The sequence below is a fragment of the Misgurnus anguillicaudatus genome, chromosome 1 (assembly GCF_027580225.2).
Source record: "Misgurnus anguillicaudatus chromosome 1, ASM2758022v2, whole genome shotgun sequence".
In the NCBI taxonomy this organism is placed as follows: Eukaryota; Metazoa; Chordata; class Actinopteri; order Cypriniformes; family Cobitidae; genus Misgurnus; species Misgurnus anguillicaudatus.
In genome coordinates, this window is record NC_073337.2 from 30,107,828 (window position 1) to 30,123,253 (window position 15,426).

The 15,426-nt window shown below is 38.7% G+C and overlaps 2 protein-coding genes and 1 pseudogene across 2 annotated transcripts; all 3 read left to right on the forward strand.

Moving 5' to 3' along the window:
- Positions 1-15,426, forward strand: part of LOC129431932 (uncharacterized) — a 496,207-nt pseudogene that overhangs the window by 163,055 nt on the left and 317,726 nt on the right.
- On the forward strand, positions 859-8,607 carry LOC129431893 (C-type mannose receptor 2-like). The gene is made up of 5 exons (XM_073867381.1): positions 859-901; positions 975-1,335; positions 2,428-2,432; positions 7,072-7,404; positions 8,054-8,607. The coding sequence occupies exons 1-5, from the start codon at positions 865-867 to the stop codon at positions 8,413-8,415; spliced, it is 1,098 nt and encodes a 365-aa protein (XP_073723482.1). The 5' UTR covers positions 859-864; the 3' UTR covers positions 8,416-8,607.
- Positions 11,918-13,883, forward strand: LOC129431969 (C-type mannose receptor 2-like). The gene is made up of 4 exons (XM_073869496.1): positions 11,918-12,013; positions 12,086-12,470; positions 12,800-13,131; positions 13,260-13,883. The coding sequence occupies exons 1-4, from the start codon at positions 11,977-11,979 to the stop codon at positions 13,625-13,627; spliced, it is 1,122 nt and encodes a 373-aa protein (XP_073725597.1). The 5' UTR covers positions 11,918-11,976; the 3' UTR covers positions 13,628-13,883.

A 15,426-nucleotide genomic window follows, 5' to 3' on the forward strand; every position in this document is an offset into this window, starting at 1 on the left:
TATTTGGCATGACATTTCAAAATGTATCACTTTCAACATTTGATTTGTTATCTATATTCTACTATGAATAAAATATAAGTTTATGAGATTTGTAAATTATTCCATTCCTTTTTTACGCACAATTTCTACTGTGTCCCAACTTTTTCTGTTTTGGGGTTGTATATTCCATTTCCTTGGACTCTTGGGGATTTATGAAAAAAAAAATGGACAATTTCACCGAACTGGATAATGGGAAGAATTTGAAGGTAAGTAAACAAACTGAATTTATGCAGCCCGGTTCAGGTAACAACTAGATTACAGTTTTATGACTGCTATAAATCATCTTATGCTTTGTGTGTGGGCTTAATGGAATCTCGAGAGTCTAAGCTTTCAAACAATGTGCTGCAGGACCGTGTATTTAAAAGATTTATTGCTTAAAAGTTATGAAGTTTATGCAGCCTCACTTCCGAGCCACAGTGATTTCTATTAGGTTAAAATGGTAAATGTATTTGGCGTGCTGTCCAGGAAGAGGGCTCTGAGCTTGGTAATTGGCCTGAACGCAGATTATCCCCCAGAAAATTTGATCACTTTATCCGTGTCCATGTCACGGAATTCAGCTTTTCTCCGTGACGAGAGCACGGATTTTCCTTGTCACTCCTACGGATTTATTGTGTCATTTTATGTATCGTTTTCTCAATGTTTTTTTCCCGATAAAATTTTCTGTGACTGTAACACAGATTTCCATGAGATCATGTTTGTTATAAACTGGTGGTGAGGTGTAAAGATTAACATTGCATTTTATGTTAAATTTATTGTGATGATCAGAATTATGAACAAACAGAATAAATCAACATCTGATGTTTTCAATGTGTTTCTTTTTCAGAAATGTCTCAAACTTTATATTTCAGCGTTCTTCTCATCGGTGAGTTTGTGTTTGTGGTTTTATGTTTACTTTATAATCTCATGAGATTTGACTCAAACTCTTTCTTTCATAGCTCTCTGTTCATTATCTGAATGCATTCAGCGCCGCTATCACCACATAAACATGATGAAGACCTGGACTGAAGCTCAGAAATACTGCAGAGAAAACTACACAGATCTGGCCACAGTCAACAACAACAATGACCTAAATCAGCTGATGATGAGTGTGAAAAACAGTCTGACTACACATGTCTGGATTGGACTGCATAGATCAAGTGTTTATAAATGGAAGTGGTCTCTGGGTGATCCTGTGAAATATACAAACTGGTCTAATGGAGACTTAAATGGATCAGATCATTGTGTTTATATGAGAGATGGATCATGGCGTCATCAGAGCTGTAATATGAACATGAGTTTCATCTGCTACAATGGTGAGTGAAGCTATTCTCCCAGGGAGCATTCACATTATCCAAACCACATCTGAGCATGTTTGACCCTCAAAGCCTGGTTCGTTTGACTAGTTGGACTGCTCCATATGTGCTTAGACATGGTTTGGTTAATAGCGCCCTGGCCCACTTGCAAAGGTGGACTTGGGTCAAACCCGGCAGCAGGGTGGCATAACTGGGGGTGGCGTTTTAATCACACTAGGGATGTGCCCTAAGCCGAATACATTATTTGGAAGGGCACGGATAATGGCTTCAAAACGAATAACAAATTCATCCTAATAACAGAAAAAATATTCGGCCAGACACAATCATGTTTTGCTGGAACAGCCCTAATTTATAAGCCGCTTAAAGCACGAACAATGTGTGTGTAAAGTGAATGAGTGCAATCTATGAAATGACATGAATTACATGCTCCTCTCTTATTTAGAAATCCACGTTTTTTTTTTTTTGGGGGGGGGGGTTGTTTAAAAAATCTAATATCAAACTTCTTTTAACCCAACTGTAAAACATTGACCCTTTTAGTTTTATTTTGTTTTATTTAATTACACAAGACCAGAAAAGCTTGATAAAATGCTGCACTCTAATTATAAAGGAATGGCAACAGATGATCTTTTAATAACTTTAAGTTGAAAAATGTTTATGAAAATGTAACATTTAAACTGAATATTACAATGATATGAATTCCAATTAACATAAATATAAAGTAAATAAATGACTACTTAAACATTTGAATCAAATGTGTCACAGGTGAGAAGCGGACCGCCCCTATCGCGGGTCACGCTCCTCCTTCCGTTTCCACCCCGAGGAGGTCCCAGAACACCCCAATGACCAGACAAACAAAGAAAATAAAATGTAACAATTTTTATTAAATATTAAAAAACACAATTAGGGGGATTTAAATACTTAAAAATAGTTCAGTCCTCTGGCCTTCATCCCTTGGCAGTACAGGAATGCATACAGGTGAGTACATTGGCTTTTAGCTCTGGACGTACAGGGGTATACAGGTATGTACACTGGGCTCTGAATTTTGGGCGTACAGGGAAGTTTACGGGGGGAGAACACTGGCTCTTGGTTTTGGGAGTACAGGTAAGTATACAGGTGTGTACACTGGGTGTTTAGCTTTGGGCATGCAGGGGTATGCAGGTGAATACATTGGGCTTTTAGCTTAGGGCGTATGATGAAGCAACCAGGCAAGTGGATGGGCAGACACACAAACTGGGCATAGGCTGGCATTCTCCACAGCCACAATACCACGCCAGGTGGGAAGGAGCTTCACAGGTCATGGTCATGTATGTATATAAAGCAGCTGTTCAGCACCACCACTCTGCTCTTCCGACACAAGGCTCTTTCTTCGGCCTAGGAGGTGATCCTGACAACACTGACAACAACACAGCACTGCAATTGTCCAAGTGTATACACATCAAAAAGACTCACCCACCGCACTCCACACACTCACAGTGATATATGGTCTGAATCACAACGTTGGGCCAGATTTGTAGTCCTGGATAATCGAGAGACTGGGGACAACCACATGAGAACGTTCAGACCAACGATCCTTAAGCCTACTCTTTCCTCTTCTCCGCCGATTCTCCCCTTCAATCCATTTCCTATGTCCTCTCAACATACACAAGCTCTTCAAGATATACAGTCAGATCAGAAAAGATACTTCAGAATAAATTAATGACCACTTAGCTCTGTCTTTTCTTCGCCCAATTCTCTGTCTTGTCCTCGCCCAGCCTGCAAATCCACATCATCGCGTCTCTCCAACACACCGGAAACCTCCGCCTCACTCACAGTGCCTGCCGGAAAAACTCTCTCCTCAGACTCGTCCCTTCAGCCCCCATACTCTCTCCGCTTTGCTTCTCCGCGAACGCCAGATCAATGTGGCTTTTCGACCCCTTTCTTGAAGGTTACTTTCCATCCGCCATTGGCTTCCTTTTCTCCAGACGCTCGACTTGACTCTTGGTTTCGGTTTTTCGGCTTCCCCTCACCCGTCCCCCTTTCACAGCCACCCAGCGGGCTCCCAAAGCGCACTCGTGGAACAGCACTCCCGGAACAGCACTCCCGGAACAACTGCTTCCTTCGGCTTCTTCAACGCCCTTTTTATGAGTCTCTTCTCTCCAATGCCCAATCACCACTCGTCACGCTTCCTTCGCACACCTGTTACGATTTGTTGTGATTTGTTTACCCGGAGTTGGCCGGAACCAGCTTGGTGTTTGGTGGAATGGGTCCGGGTGGAACTGGTTCCGCCATTTTGGTTCCGCTGGTGTAAAGTCACTCCGTGACAAATAGTTTCTTATTACCTTATTATTTAAAATCATATTGCTTGTTTTGAACTATTGGTCAAAACAGTTTTTTTTTAAATAGAACATACTGTTATTTGAAATTTTAAACGAATATCTGATTATATATTTATTTAGATGGAGAAATAATTAGAGTTTTTTAAATAAAAAACAGACTTGCGCATCTGTGCAAACTAAACATTTTAATAAATTTGAAGTAATAAAAATAGAGTAATCTTTCCCATTGAGTTTTAATTTTGCTGAAAGATTAAGGGGGCATCACACCAAAGCTTTTACGCCTGCGGCCGGCATATGTTTTATTTCAAATGGAAGCTCTGCGTTTTTTAAGAAACAGCGCTCAGTGGTTTTTCTGTGCTTAACGCTGAGCACCGAGAGTTGAAAAAGATTCAACTTTGGGTAAAAAGCTCCGCTTGTCAATGTCAGATCTCACACGGCCATCCAATCACAGTGGAGGAAGGGCGGGACAAATATCACAACATCCAACGGGCTCACAGCTCAAATGTCACAGCTACCAAAGGACTCAGTGTATAAAGGTTTTGGTGTGCATGCCCCTTAAGGGACTCATTTTGATTATTCAAAATCACGAAAGCTTGCCTCAGAAAAGACATTACATGTTTTAAGTCAGGGTTTTTGCAAACAAGTGAAATCATCTTAATTGGACTTATTATTTTACCAGACATTTGGAGTAACGACTCCAACATTTCGTTCTTATCAAAAGGAGGAACTTTGGAGAAGGGAACCTTTTTAGAAGGACTTAACAAAGGCAGTACTGGAACCAAAGTATCCATAAAAGTAAGACCGAATTCAATCAAATCATCAACCATACAACTGTCAGTAAGAAAGAAATGATTGCCAATTGTCGATTGCATTATTCTACCCTGGCTAACACCAGACCAGTCTCATAGAGAATGAGACGTGGTCTGGGAAACACATGCTCATTTTCTCATATTTGAGGCGTGGTTTATGAATGCCCAGAGCCGTTTATTGGGCGCTATGAATGTATCAAAAGCGTCTGTACGTAGCTCATAGCCAATCGTTTCAATTATAACAGATGACATATGTAGAGTGACATCAATTCAAACGTAAACAACTTTTATCGGGTACGTGTGCACACAGCTGAAAGCTATGCAACTAAACTGGTAGCTGTATATTGATATTGAAAAACAGCACAGCTTACTGGCACTGTGACAACCACAGTACAGGCATAATGACAATATGATAATAAATATCACTTACCATTTATAAGTTAAATGGACTTCGTTGACGACGATGCCTAGCAGGTTGGTCCTATAAAACCCTGTGGTTATCATGTCTTGCCATATACAAACATCATTTTTGGATATGAAACTGTTTAATGCCAAAAGTTGTATTTTTTTTTAAATAAACTTGCGTTCAAAACTACTTAGAACACTATCTAAGGCTGCATTTAAAAGTAACTTTGCATCTGTCACAGGTCGGAGCGGACCCGAGATAGCTGAAGGGTCACGCCCCTTCCTAGTTTCCACCTCGGGGAGGTTCCCAAGACCACCCCAATGACCAGACGAACAAGTATACTATGTTTTAAAATACAACTTTATTAAATAGTTAAAAGTAGGGGAAGGAAAGGGGAAAGGGCAATTTAAAACACTTCTTTCTCTTCTTCTGATTTCAGACGGAATTCCACAAGACGGAATTCCACAAGACGGAAGAGGGTGGGGTTCCTGTCTGAGGGTTCCCTGCTGTCCGTGGCACCCTCCGCTCGTCCTGGAGGCAGAACACAGAAGACACAATGAATAGTAGGCTAGGTGGTTCCCAACTACTTGCCGGCGGACTCGTAGGGGCTGTATCTCAGGCGTGTTTTCCTGTTCTCGCCCACAGGGCTTCTTTACGAGCCACGTTGGAACAGAAGTCGAGGCCGTACAGCAGCCCGGGGTCAGTGGACAGCTCAGAGGTAGGTTCACCGGACTCTGGGATACTTTTGCTCCTCCTCACGGCCTTACTGTAAGTAGAGGTAAGTTAACCTTCATAACATGCGTGACTCACAGACTGAGGTCTTCCTGGTTTCTCCACAGGTTCACTGGGGACAGAGGTAAGTAATCATCAAATAGCATACGTTACTCACAAACTGGGGCTTTATCTCTTCCTGCACAGGTTTGCTGAGAGCAGAGGTAAGTTAGCATCCATAGAAGTGCATGACTCACAGACTGAGGTCTTTCTGGTTTCTCCACAGGTTCACTGAGGACAGAGGTAAGTAATCCTCCAATAGCATACGGTACTCACAGACTGGGGCTTGGTATCTTTCTACACAGGTTTGTTAGGAGCAGAGATAAGTCAACATTCATAGAAGTGCGTGACTCACAGACTGAGGTCCTTCTGGTTTCTCCACAGGTTTACTAAGGACAGAGGTAAGTAATCATCCAATAGCATACATTACTCACAGACTGGGGCTTTATCTCTTCCTGCACAGGTTTGCTGAGAGCAGAGGTAAGTTAGCATTCATAGAAGTGCATGGCTCACAGACTGAGGTCTTTCTGGTTTCTCCGCAAGTTCACTAGGGACAGAGGTAAGTAATCATCAAATAGCATACGTTACTCACAGACTGGGGCTTGGGATCTTTCTGCACAGGTTTGTTAGGAGCATAAGTTAGTTAACATTCATAGAAGTGCGTGACTCACAGACTGAGGTCCTTCTGGTTTCTCCACAGGTTCACTCACCCAATGCTTAGCCCGGGGGCGGCGGACTTACAGGGCCGTCACAGACAGGGCGTGCGGGGCCGAACGCCTCCCTAACGCTCACTCTTCCCGTGCTGACTTCCGGGGACACTGCGCAGGGGCGAACTCCCTGAAGTGGCTCCGCACAACAGATGGCGATGTACAAGACTGCTCACACGCGGGCCTACGGCCCAAACAATGGAATACCCGTACGTTACCCTGGCAGATCTCCAACACAGTTCACCACCGCCCACACTCGGGGTCAGCGAGGGCTCCACGAGTCACACTGGTATTACAGGTAAATAGTCCCTTTCCACTACGCTGGTCAGTTCAACGTGTTGTTCCTTCCACACGGGGTCTCTGGGATGAAACAGTCTCTATCTCCAAAAGAAAGCACAGCACTACACTGCAAGCTTCAGTGAAAATACACAAATTGAAAGTCAGAGATAAGCAAATCACTTTAACCCTACAACTTGCAAAAAAATAAACAGAAAAGGGAATGAAAAATTCAAACCGACAAAGGAAAAATCTCATGCAAACAGTTCCATCGACACTGCCTCACAGCGTGCACAAACACACCCACCCACACACACACACACACAAAGATAGAGGGAGAGAGAAGAGTATAATCATAAAAGAGTTTCTGCAGATTGACATCTATACTGTAAGTGTAGTAAGAGTCAAAGTAAATCATGACACAATCTTTATTTTCTTAAACAGAGAGCATTAAAGGATTCATCATTAATGATTCTTCAGTATCATGGAGAGACGCTCAGATCTTCTGCAGACAGCATCATACTGATCTGATCAGTGTGAGGAATCAGACTGAGAATCAACAGATTCAGAAGATCATGAATGACACAAACATATCTGAAGCCTGGATTGGTCTGTTCAGTGACTTATGGGAGTGGTCAGACAAGAGTGACTCCACCTTCAGAGACTGGAGCTCTGGTGAACCTAATAATTATGGTGGTATTGAAGATTGTACAGCAGTTGTTGTGACAGTACATGGACAATTTAATGACTACAGTGGTACTTACTCTCAGACCTTTGTGTGTCATGAAGGTGAGTAATAAAAGTCTATGGGCCCTATTTTAACAATCTAAACACATTGTCTAAACTGCATGCCGCACGGTCTAAACAGGCGTGTCCGAACCCACATTTGCTAATTTACAGACTGTAACAATGATTTATGCTTCAAGCGCACGGCCTAAAAGGCTTGTTCCTATTCTCATAGTGAGTAATGGGTTTTTTTTTTTTTTGTGTTTTCTTTCAGTCATGGAAGTAAAATTAGCATGTTAATGCTGTAAATGTATTGATATACTACATAATCATTGTAATCTCATTAAACAATTAGCAAATATGCAAGAAAAGGTTTGTAATCTAAAAATACAAACCAGCGATAAAGAATTTACAGACGTGCGGAGAGCCGTTTCAGCACTCGGACAGCACCATGGATTTTTTAAAAAGCATTACTTAAAAAGGTTCTAATCTCACCATATGATATCCACAGGTACAGAGTCATCATATACAAAAAATCAGCCAGGATTGCGTTGCGCACTGCGCCACATTGCGTCGGGTGTATGATAGGACCCAATGTGTGTTTGATGACAGTGATGACAAGTTTCTTCATTATTAAAATGATCTCAGTTCAGTGTTTGTTGTGTATGTTTGTTTTGATCTGATGTGTAGTTTGTGTTTGTTGTGTGTTTAGATGATCTGATATTGATCCAGAAGAATCTGAGCTGGTCTGAAGCTCTGAGATACTGCAGAGAGAATCATGTGGATCTGGTTTCAGTTGATTCAGAGAAGATTCAGTTCATGGTGACAGACGTGATTCATCGGTCCTCTACTGACGCCGTGTGGATGGGGTTACACTATTACTGCCAAATGAACCTCTGGATCTGGATACGAGGAGAGGCCGTGTGCTATCAGAATTGGGCTTCAGGGAACGAAACAAATCTGATGGACTGTAACATTGAACACAGAGCTGGAGCAGTTCAGTCTGGAGGAGATCATCTCTGGATCAGCCTTCCTCAATCTCACAAACTCAACTTCATCTGCAGCAGAAAATAATCAAATCATTTGTGTTTATCACTTCATTTTTCTAATTTTCTGGTTTTGATTTAGTTTTGTTCTTTAGAAGTTGGGTTTATTTATAAACATATAACAGATTTAATACAATATTATGCCTTAGTTCAGAATAATTTCGGGTATACTAAAAATATATTTTCTATGTTAATCTCCTGACACAATATCTTTCTTATGTTTCTTTATTAACTGTAGAATTATATGAAATGAATGTGTTAGTTATATTTTGGGAGTGGGTTAAAGTTCATGATATTTACTCATCAGATGTCACTTCTGTTCTGTTTCATGTCTGATTAATAAAGATTATTAGCTCATATCACAGTTAAATTAAATTTTTTCTGCATCTTAGGTGAATCATGTGAGTTTAGATTCCTTTGATTCTTCTCTTTAGAAGTGTTCTGTTGAATCTGACATACTATTAGTCCACCTACTTCTTTTTGCCCACTATATAGTATGGCAGTATGCGGTATCCTTCTTTTGTTTACTTCCGGGGGTTCCTTCGGAATTTGCCGCACGTTGATTCTGACCAATCGTGAAGCCGTTTAGGAAATACGTTCAAATACATGTGGCCAATGAGTGATGTTGATCTTATTACATGACAGAATTTTGGTTCGTTTCAATTGGTGCGGATCAGAGCAATCAGTGTGGTGTGAAATGGAACCAAATCTGCTAAAAAAGTTACAATGTCATTTTTTGCTTTTGGTCCGGACCAAATGAACCGAATTACAGATGTGAAAACGCCCTCAATTTCAAGGATACTTCATTGTCTTCTCTGTAATGATCCAGTTCTGTGTTTTCTCTTGTCATGTTTTTAAGGGTCTGTTTACACTTGGTATTAAGATGTGTTTTCATTGATCGGATCACAAGTGGACGAGAGAGACACACATTACGTTTACACCTGGTATTTAAATCCATCTCTTTTGTCCACTTTCGACCACTTCTGTCCTGAATATTGTGAGGGGGTGGTCTGTCAAGATGATGGGCGAGTCTATCTGCTGTCATTCAAACACGAGCGGGAGTAATGATGAGTTTATATGGACGCAAACTAATATTATGTCAGAGTTCCCTGCTTGTTTAGCAAGTAAACATGCCGCACAGTGTTTTGTTCATGTATATGTTAGAGCTTTCTCTGAATTTTCAGCGCAATTGATGAAATATGATTGCGCAACTTTCACACGCTTGCAAAACAAAACTACGGAGATCTGCCGCTTTAGTTATATCAATGAAAGGCTAAAATAGCGCTGTTAACCATATGTTCGCGCCTGATGTAAAAAAAACGTAAAAGATTGTGTTGAGTACCTCAGATTAGAGAGAAGGCGGTCGCGTGTGGCTGTTCGAACACATTCAACCACATTTGCGTTTACACTACAAAAGCAATCAGATCGAAAGGGGTTTTGACTACCTCTGAATGTAGTTGAAAGTGGACGAGCTGAAAACGTTTTGAACAATTTTACACCTGGCATTAACGTCATGCACTTGTGATCCGATCGATGAAAACGCATGTTAATGCCAAGTGTAAACAGCCTCATACATTATTTTATGTCAAATAAAATGTATCTACATACATTTACATGGAAGTCGTTGTCATGTTTCTACAGTAAATGAATAAACTGTTTTACAGAGTGCATCGTCTCTACGTTGTCTGTGAGATGACATGTTTGTCCTGTGGCAGCTACTGTAGCTTCTCATTGCTTTTCGAAATTAAGGTTGGTTACAGTTCGCAATCTCATAACTAAAACCGATACTGTACCTTGAATTCTTCGAAGATGAGGGTCAGTATATGTATAAATGTTACATAAATATTACTTTAATCCATGCTACAATATGTTGTTTTAACAACCTCTCTCAAGGTGGCAAATCGTCATACACAGCGGCACAGACAGCTGCTCGAACTGATTTTGCCGAGTGGTTGATGTCCTCAGGTCAACATATTGTGTTGACCCAAGGACAACATTTTTCTAAATAAAACCTAAACCTACCCCAAATCCCAACCATAACCAAACCCTAAAATCAGAGGGACATGATAAGTAAAAAAACAATGGTCTAGAAACAGCTAATCTTGGTTGTAAGCTTAAACTTAAAACAAATCTTATTTCTGATATCTGATTGGCTGATTGAAATGTTGTTCCAGGGTCAACATAATGTTTCCCTGAGGACATCAACCACTTGGCAAAATCAGGAGAGCCACAGACAGCTACAGCAGACTTGTTGTTTTCTTGAAGGCTTCTGTCAACAATCACAAACAAGACGTTTTCGAGAGCTTTGTAGTTTTTTACTGGCAAACATGGAGTAGCTTTAAAAGTTCACTGTAATAATGAAGGGAAGAACAAAGTCTGTATTAACAAGAAGTTGACGCACACACAATCAAAGAAGATTGATGGGTAATGTTTGGCAGGGCATCACCAACACTTTTATTCCTTATTCATTCTTTTGGAGAGTAATGGTAAAACTGACACTAACCGTGAAATGAGTGTTCACACATTCAGCTCTCTTCCTCGTTCAAATGAAGTTTGTCAAAACTTGAATTTTAATGATATCTTTCTACAAAATCCACACTATTCCTGCATCAAAAAAAAAAAAAAAACACCTTTGGATTTCCGGGGAAAAACACACACCAGTCATGATGACAAAGATCCCCAAACTATCTTTTTAAATGTTAATCTACCAACATAATGATACTGTACTGTTTGTAAGAAACAATTGTGGTGGGTCGTTGAATTATTGAATTATTCCTCACAGTTACCATAGACATTGTTCTGGTGGTTATATTTAAAGACACTTGACATGTTAGGTGTGCAGTTTACAAATAAACAATCAACACCTGTGGAATATTTCTCAACCAATCAGAATGAAGCATTCAACAGACCTGTGATATAAGTACATGTATGAAGACTCATTTATACTGTGATAGATCAATAAGTGTGATATTATGAAAACATTATTGTCTCTGATATAAAATAATTGACTTTATAATGAAATAGTGCTAACAGTTAAGGAATTGAATAGAGTAATAATGTTAAATATATAAAGCTGTATAACTGACACTCATGTTAATATGCAAATAGTGGGAATGAACTTGCGTCTCATATCTGTCATTACAGTAATAACATGCAAAAGTAATATATGTGTAATAAAACATCAAGGAACTGAAATATGAAAATGATGATGAGATATAATATAATAAAGACATACTGATAAACATCACAGACAGACAAACAGAAGATTCGGGAGAAAAACACACAAACTCAAAAGTAAGAACTTGATTTACTTTAAAATAATATTTATGATATCACAGTGTTTTATAAGGATTGTGTATTAATGTTTAATGACTTTTAATGAAACTTTATAAAGAATTGATGAAGAGTTACTGAAGATATGTTAACTTTTAGCTTCATTTAACAGCTTTAATATCAGATTCTCATCTTTATTTCCTACACATTAAAATAGTTTAGACATTTAAATGAATGAATTTATTGTGATGATCAGAATTATGAACAAACAGAATAAATCAACATCTGATGTTTTCAATGTGTTTGTTTTTCAGAAATGTCTCAAACTTTATATTTCAGCGTTCTTCTCATCGGTGAGTTTGTGTTTGTGGTTTTATGTTTGTTTTATAATCTCATGAGATTTGACTCAAACTCTTTCTTTATAGCTCTCTGTTCATTATCTGAATGCATCCAGCACCGCTATCACTATATAAACATGAATAAAACCTGGACTGAAGCTCAGAGATACTGCAGAGAAAAATACACAGATCTGGCCACAGTCAACAACATCAACGACATGAACGACATGAATCAACTGATAAAGAGTATAGATTACAGTCTGCTGAATACCACTCATGATGTGTATCTCTGGATTGGATTGAAGAATACAGGTGTTTATAAATGGAAGTGGTCTCTGGGTGATCCTGTGAATTATACAAACTGGTCTAATGGAGACTCAAATGGTTCAGGTCATTGTGTTTATATAAAGGGTGGATCATGTTATCATCAAGACTGTAAAGTGAACACGAGTTTCATCTGCTACAATGGTGAGTGAAGCTTCATAAAATAACATCAAACCTTCACTTAACAAAACATCATCAGATGTAAACTTTACAAGACAACAATAATAAACATCACACAAACACAAATATCATGTGAGATTATGTTTGACACATTCACTCTTCTGTAAACTACAACAAACTACAAAACACTCAGATCAGTTTATTAACTTAACTTTATTTACAAACATTGAAAGTGTTTTGTAATGAATCAAGAGTTGAATAAGTAAAGAGTTTCTGTAGATTGACATCTATACTGTAAGTGTAGTAAGAGTCAAAGTAAATCATGAAACAATTTTTATTTTCTTAAACAGAGAGCAGTAAAGGATTCATCATTGATAATTCTTCAGTATCATGGAGAGACGCTCAGTCTATCTGCAGAGAGCATCATACTGATCTGATCAGTGTGAGGAATCAGACTGAGATTCAGGAGATCATGAATGACAATGACATAAATAAAGTCTGGATTGGTCTGTTCAGTGACTCATGGGAGTGGTCAGATAAGAGTGAATCTGGATTCAGATACTGGTGGTCTACTCAACCTAATAGTAATCTTGGTGATTCTGAGTATTGTACAGCAGTCAGTGTGACAGATCAGGCTCAATGGCATGATGTGGTTTGCAGTGAATCTCATTCATTTGTGTGTCATGAAGGTGAATAATAAAAGTCAATGTGTGTTTGATGACAGAAGTTTCTTCATTATTAAAATGATCTCAGTTCAGTATTTGTTGTGTATGTTTGTTTTGATCTGATGTGTAGTTTGTGTTTGTTGTGTGTTCAGATAATCTGATATTGATCAATGAGAGTCTGAGCTGGTCTGAAGCTCTGAGATACTGCAGAGAGAATCATGTGGATCTGGTTTCAGTTGATTCAGAGAAGATTCAGTTCACGGTGACTAAAGTGATTCATCAGTCCTCTACTGACGCTGTGTGGATGGGGTTACGTCACTCCTGTGCTGTTGGTCTTTGGTTCTGGGTGAATGGAGAGATGGTCTGCTATCAGAATTGGGCTCCAGGGAATGAAACAGCAGTGAACGACTGTGACCGTGAAGTGAAATCTGGAGCAGTTCAGTCTGGAGGAGATCATCTCTGGATCAGTCTTCCTCAATCTCACAAACTCAACTTCATCTGCATCAGATATGATGAATAAAATAATTTGTGTCTATCACTGCTTTTTAATATTTGTTAATTTTCTGATTTTGTTTCTTTTGTTCTTTAAAGTAGGGTCCATTTATAAACATAATTTAAATACAACATTATGCCTTAGTTCAGAATCATTCATGTATACTAAAAAATTATATTTTCTGTTTTCTATATTCCATCAAGCTCCTGACACAATATCTTTTCTTATGTTTCTTTAATAACTGTTGAATTATATGAAATGAATGTGTTAGTTATATTTGGAGAGTGGGTTAAAGTTCATGATATTTACTCATCAGATGTCATTTCTGTTCTCTTTTATGTGTGATTAATAAAGATTTTGAGCTCATATCAGAGTTTAATGAGATTTACCTCTGAATCTTAAGGGAATCAAATTAGTTTATAGTTTTCTTTGATTCTTCTCTTTAGAATCATTCAGTTGAATCTGATTCTTTAATCTCTGACACACTAGGTACATTTACATGCAACCAAATAATCAGATGCTGTCCACAGCGTGGAATTGTAAAGTCCTCTGCTTTTTTCGAGTTTAGATTTGGGCTACTGTTTAAACTTTTCTGCGGGTTAAAGATGAAATAATTTTGTTGATATTTGGGCGTGGACAGTTATTGAGATGCTTTTGGGCTAGTTTTGAATGTCCATTTGAATGGTTTTGATACGCAAATCTGGCAAGTTGTGGCAACCAAGGCTGTGCACTTGCACAGACGTTCGATTTAGAGTATATAGAATGTACATGTAAACAAACATTTTAATCAGATTGCAAAGTTTAGGGTGCATGTAAACTATATTGCCGTAACCTTCAATCGGATTAAATTCAGTCGGATTGACAACATTTTTGTAAACATAGCCAGTGATAGATGTTTGTGTAATGAAATGCAGTGAAGACTGAGATTAATCCATGTATTGACTAATGTAAAATAATGATGGATAATATCAGCTCTTAATAAACTCATCTATAACCAACATATTCCAAAGTAAAGGTCAAGAGTCCAACTAAAGCAAACACTGATCATAATGTTTACTTTAAATGAAGCAAAACATCAACATCCAAACCTCTGTTCATTCTTAATAACAGCTTTTATATGCAGATGACCGGAAAGAAACTGGTTTATAATAAGGCAATAGTGTTTTAAATTAATGTTTGACTGAACTCAAGAACACTGAACACAAAAGATGTTTTGATAAATGATGGTAAACACACAGCTAATGGTACCCATTGACTTTCATTGACTATAGTTTTTCCTGCTATGAAAATAAATATAAATTGGACTCTGTTCTTCCCTTCAACACAAGGTCTGTGCTCTTCATTGTCTCTGTAATGATCCAGTTCTGTGTTTTCACTTGTCATGTCTCTTAGTTTGAAGTCCTGTATTCTGTGGTCCGTTTTTGTAGTTCTGTGTAGTTCTTTTGTTCATTGGTCCTCGTGCTGATTGTTTCCCAGGTGTGTCCTGTTATCTGGTTTACCCTTTAGCTCCAGTGTTTCAGTTGTCTTTTGTCAGTTGTTGTCTATGTAATGTGTTGATTTTCTCTGTCTTTGATTATTGTGTTTCTGTTTGATCTACTTTGTTTTACGTTTTTATTTAATAAAACCCTGCATATGGATTCACTACCTGCTTTCCTCCAACGTTACAATCTCTATCCTGTTCACAATCTCCATTGAACCTGTAATACAATATCTGACGAAGTATTGCTTTTTCATCCTAGTGTCATTACTGTTTACTATTAATAAACTTTTCAGTCTGTATCTCTCTGTCTGAGTCGTTCGTAACAGTTGCTGGGTCAGTTCCAGCA

Excerpts from the sequence above, each read along its gene's own strand:
- LOC129431969 (XM_073869496.1), top strand. The coding sequence starts at position 11,977 with ATGTCTCAAACTTTATATTTCAGCGTTCTTCTCATCG. Across the intron at positions 12,014-12,085 it reads TTTCAGCGTTCTTCTCATCG|CTCTCTGTTCATTATCTGAA; the intron begins GTGAGTTTGTGT and ends CTTTCTTTATAG. Across the intron at positions 12,471-12,799 it reads TTCATCTGCTACAATGGTGA|TAAAGGATTCATCATTGATA; the intron begins GTGAAGCTTCAT and ends AACAGAGAGCAG.
- LOC129431893 (XM_073867381.1), top strand. The coding sequence starts at position 865 with ATGTCTCAAACTTTATATTTCAGCGTTCTTCTCATCG. Across the intron at positions 902-974 it reads TTTCAGCGTTCTTCTCATCG|CTCTCTGTTCATTATCTGAA; the intron begins GTGAGTTTGTGT and ends TTTCTTTCATAG. Across the intron at positions 7,405-8,053 it reads GACCTTTGTGTGTCATGAAG|ATGATCTGATATTGATCCAG; the intron begins GTGAGTAATAAA and ends TTGTGTGTTTAG.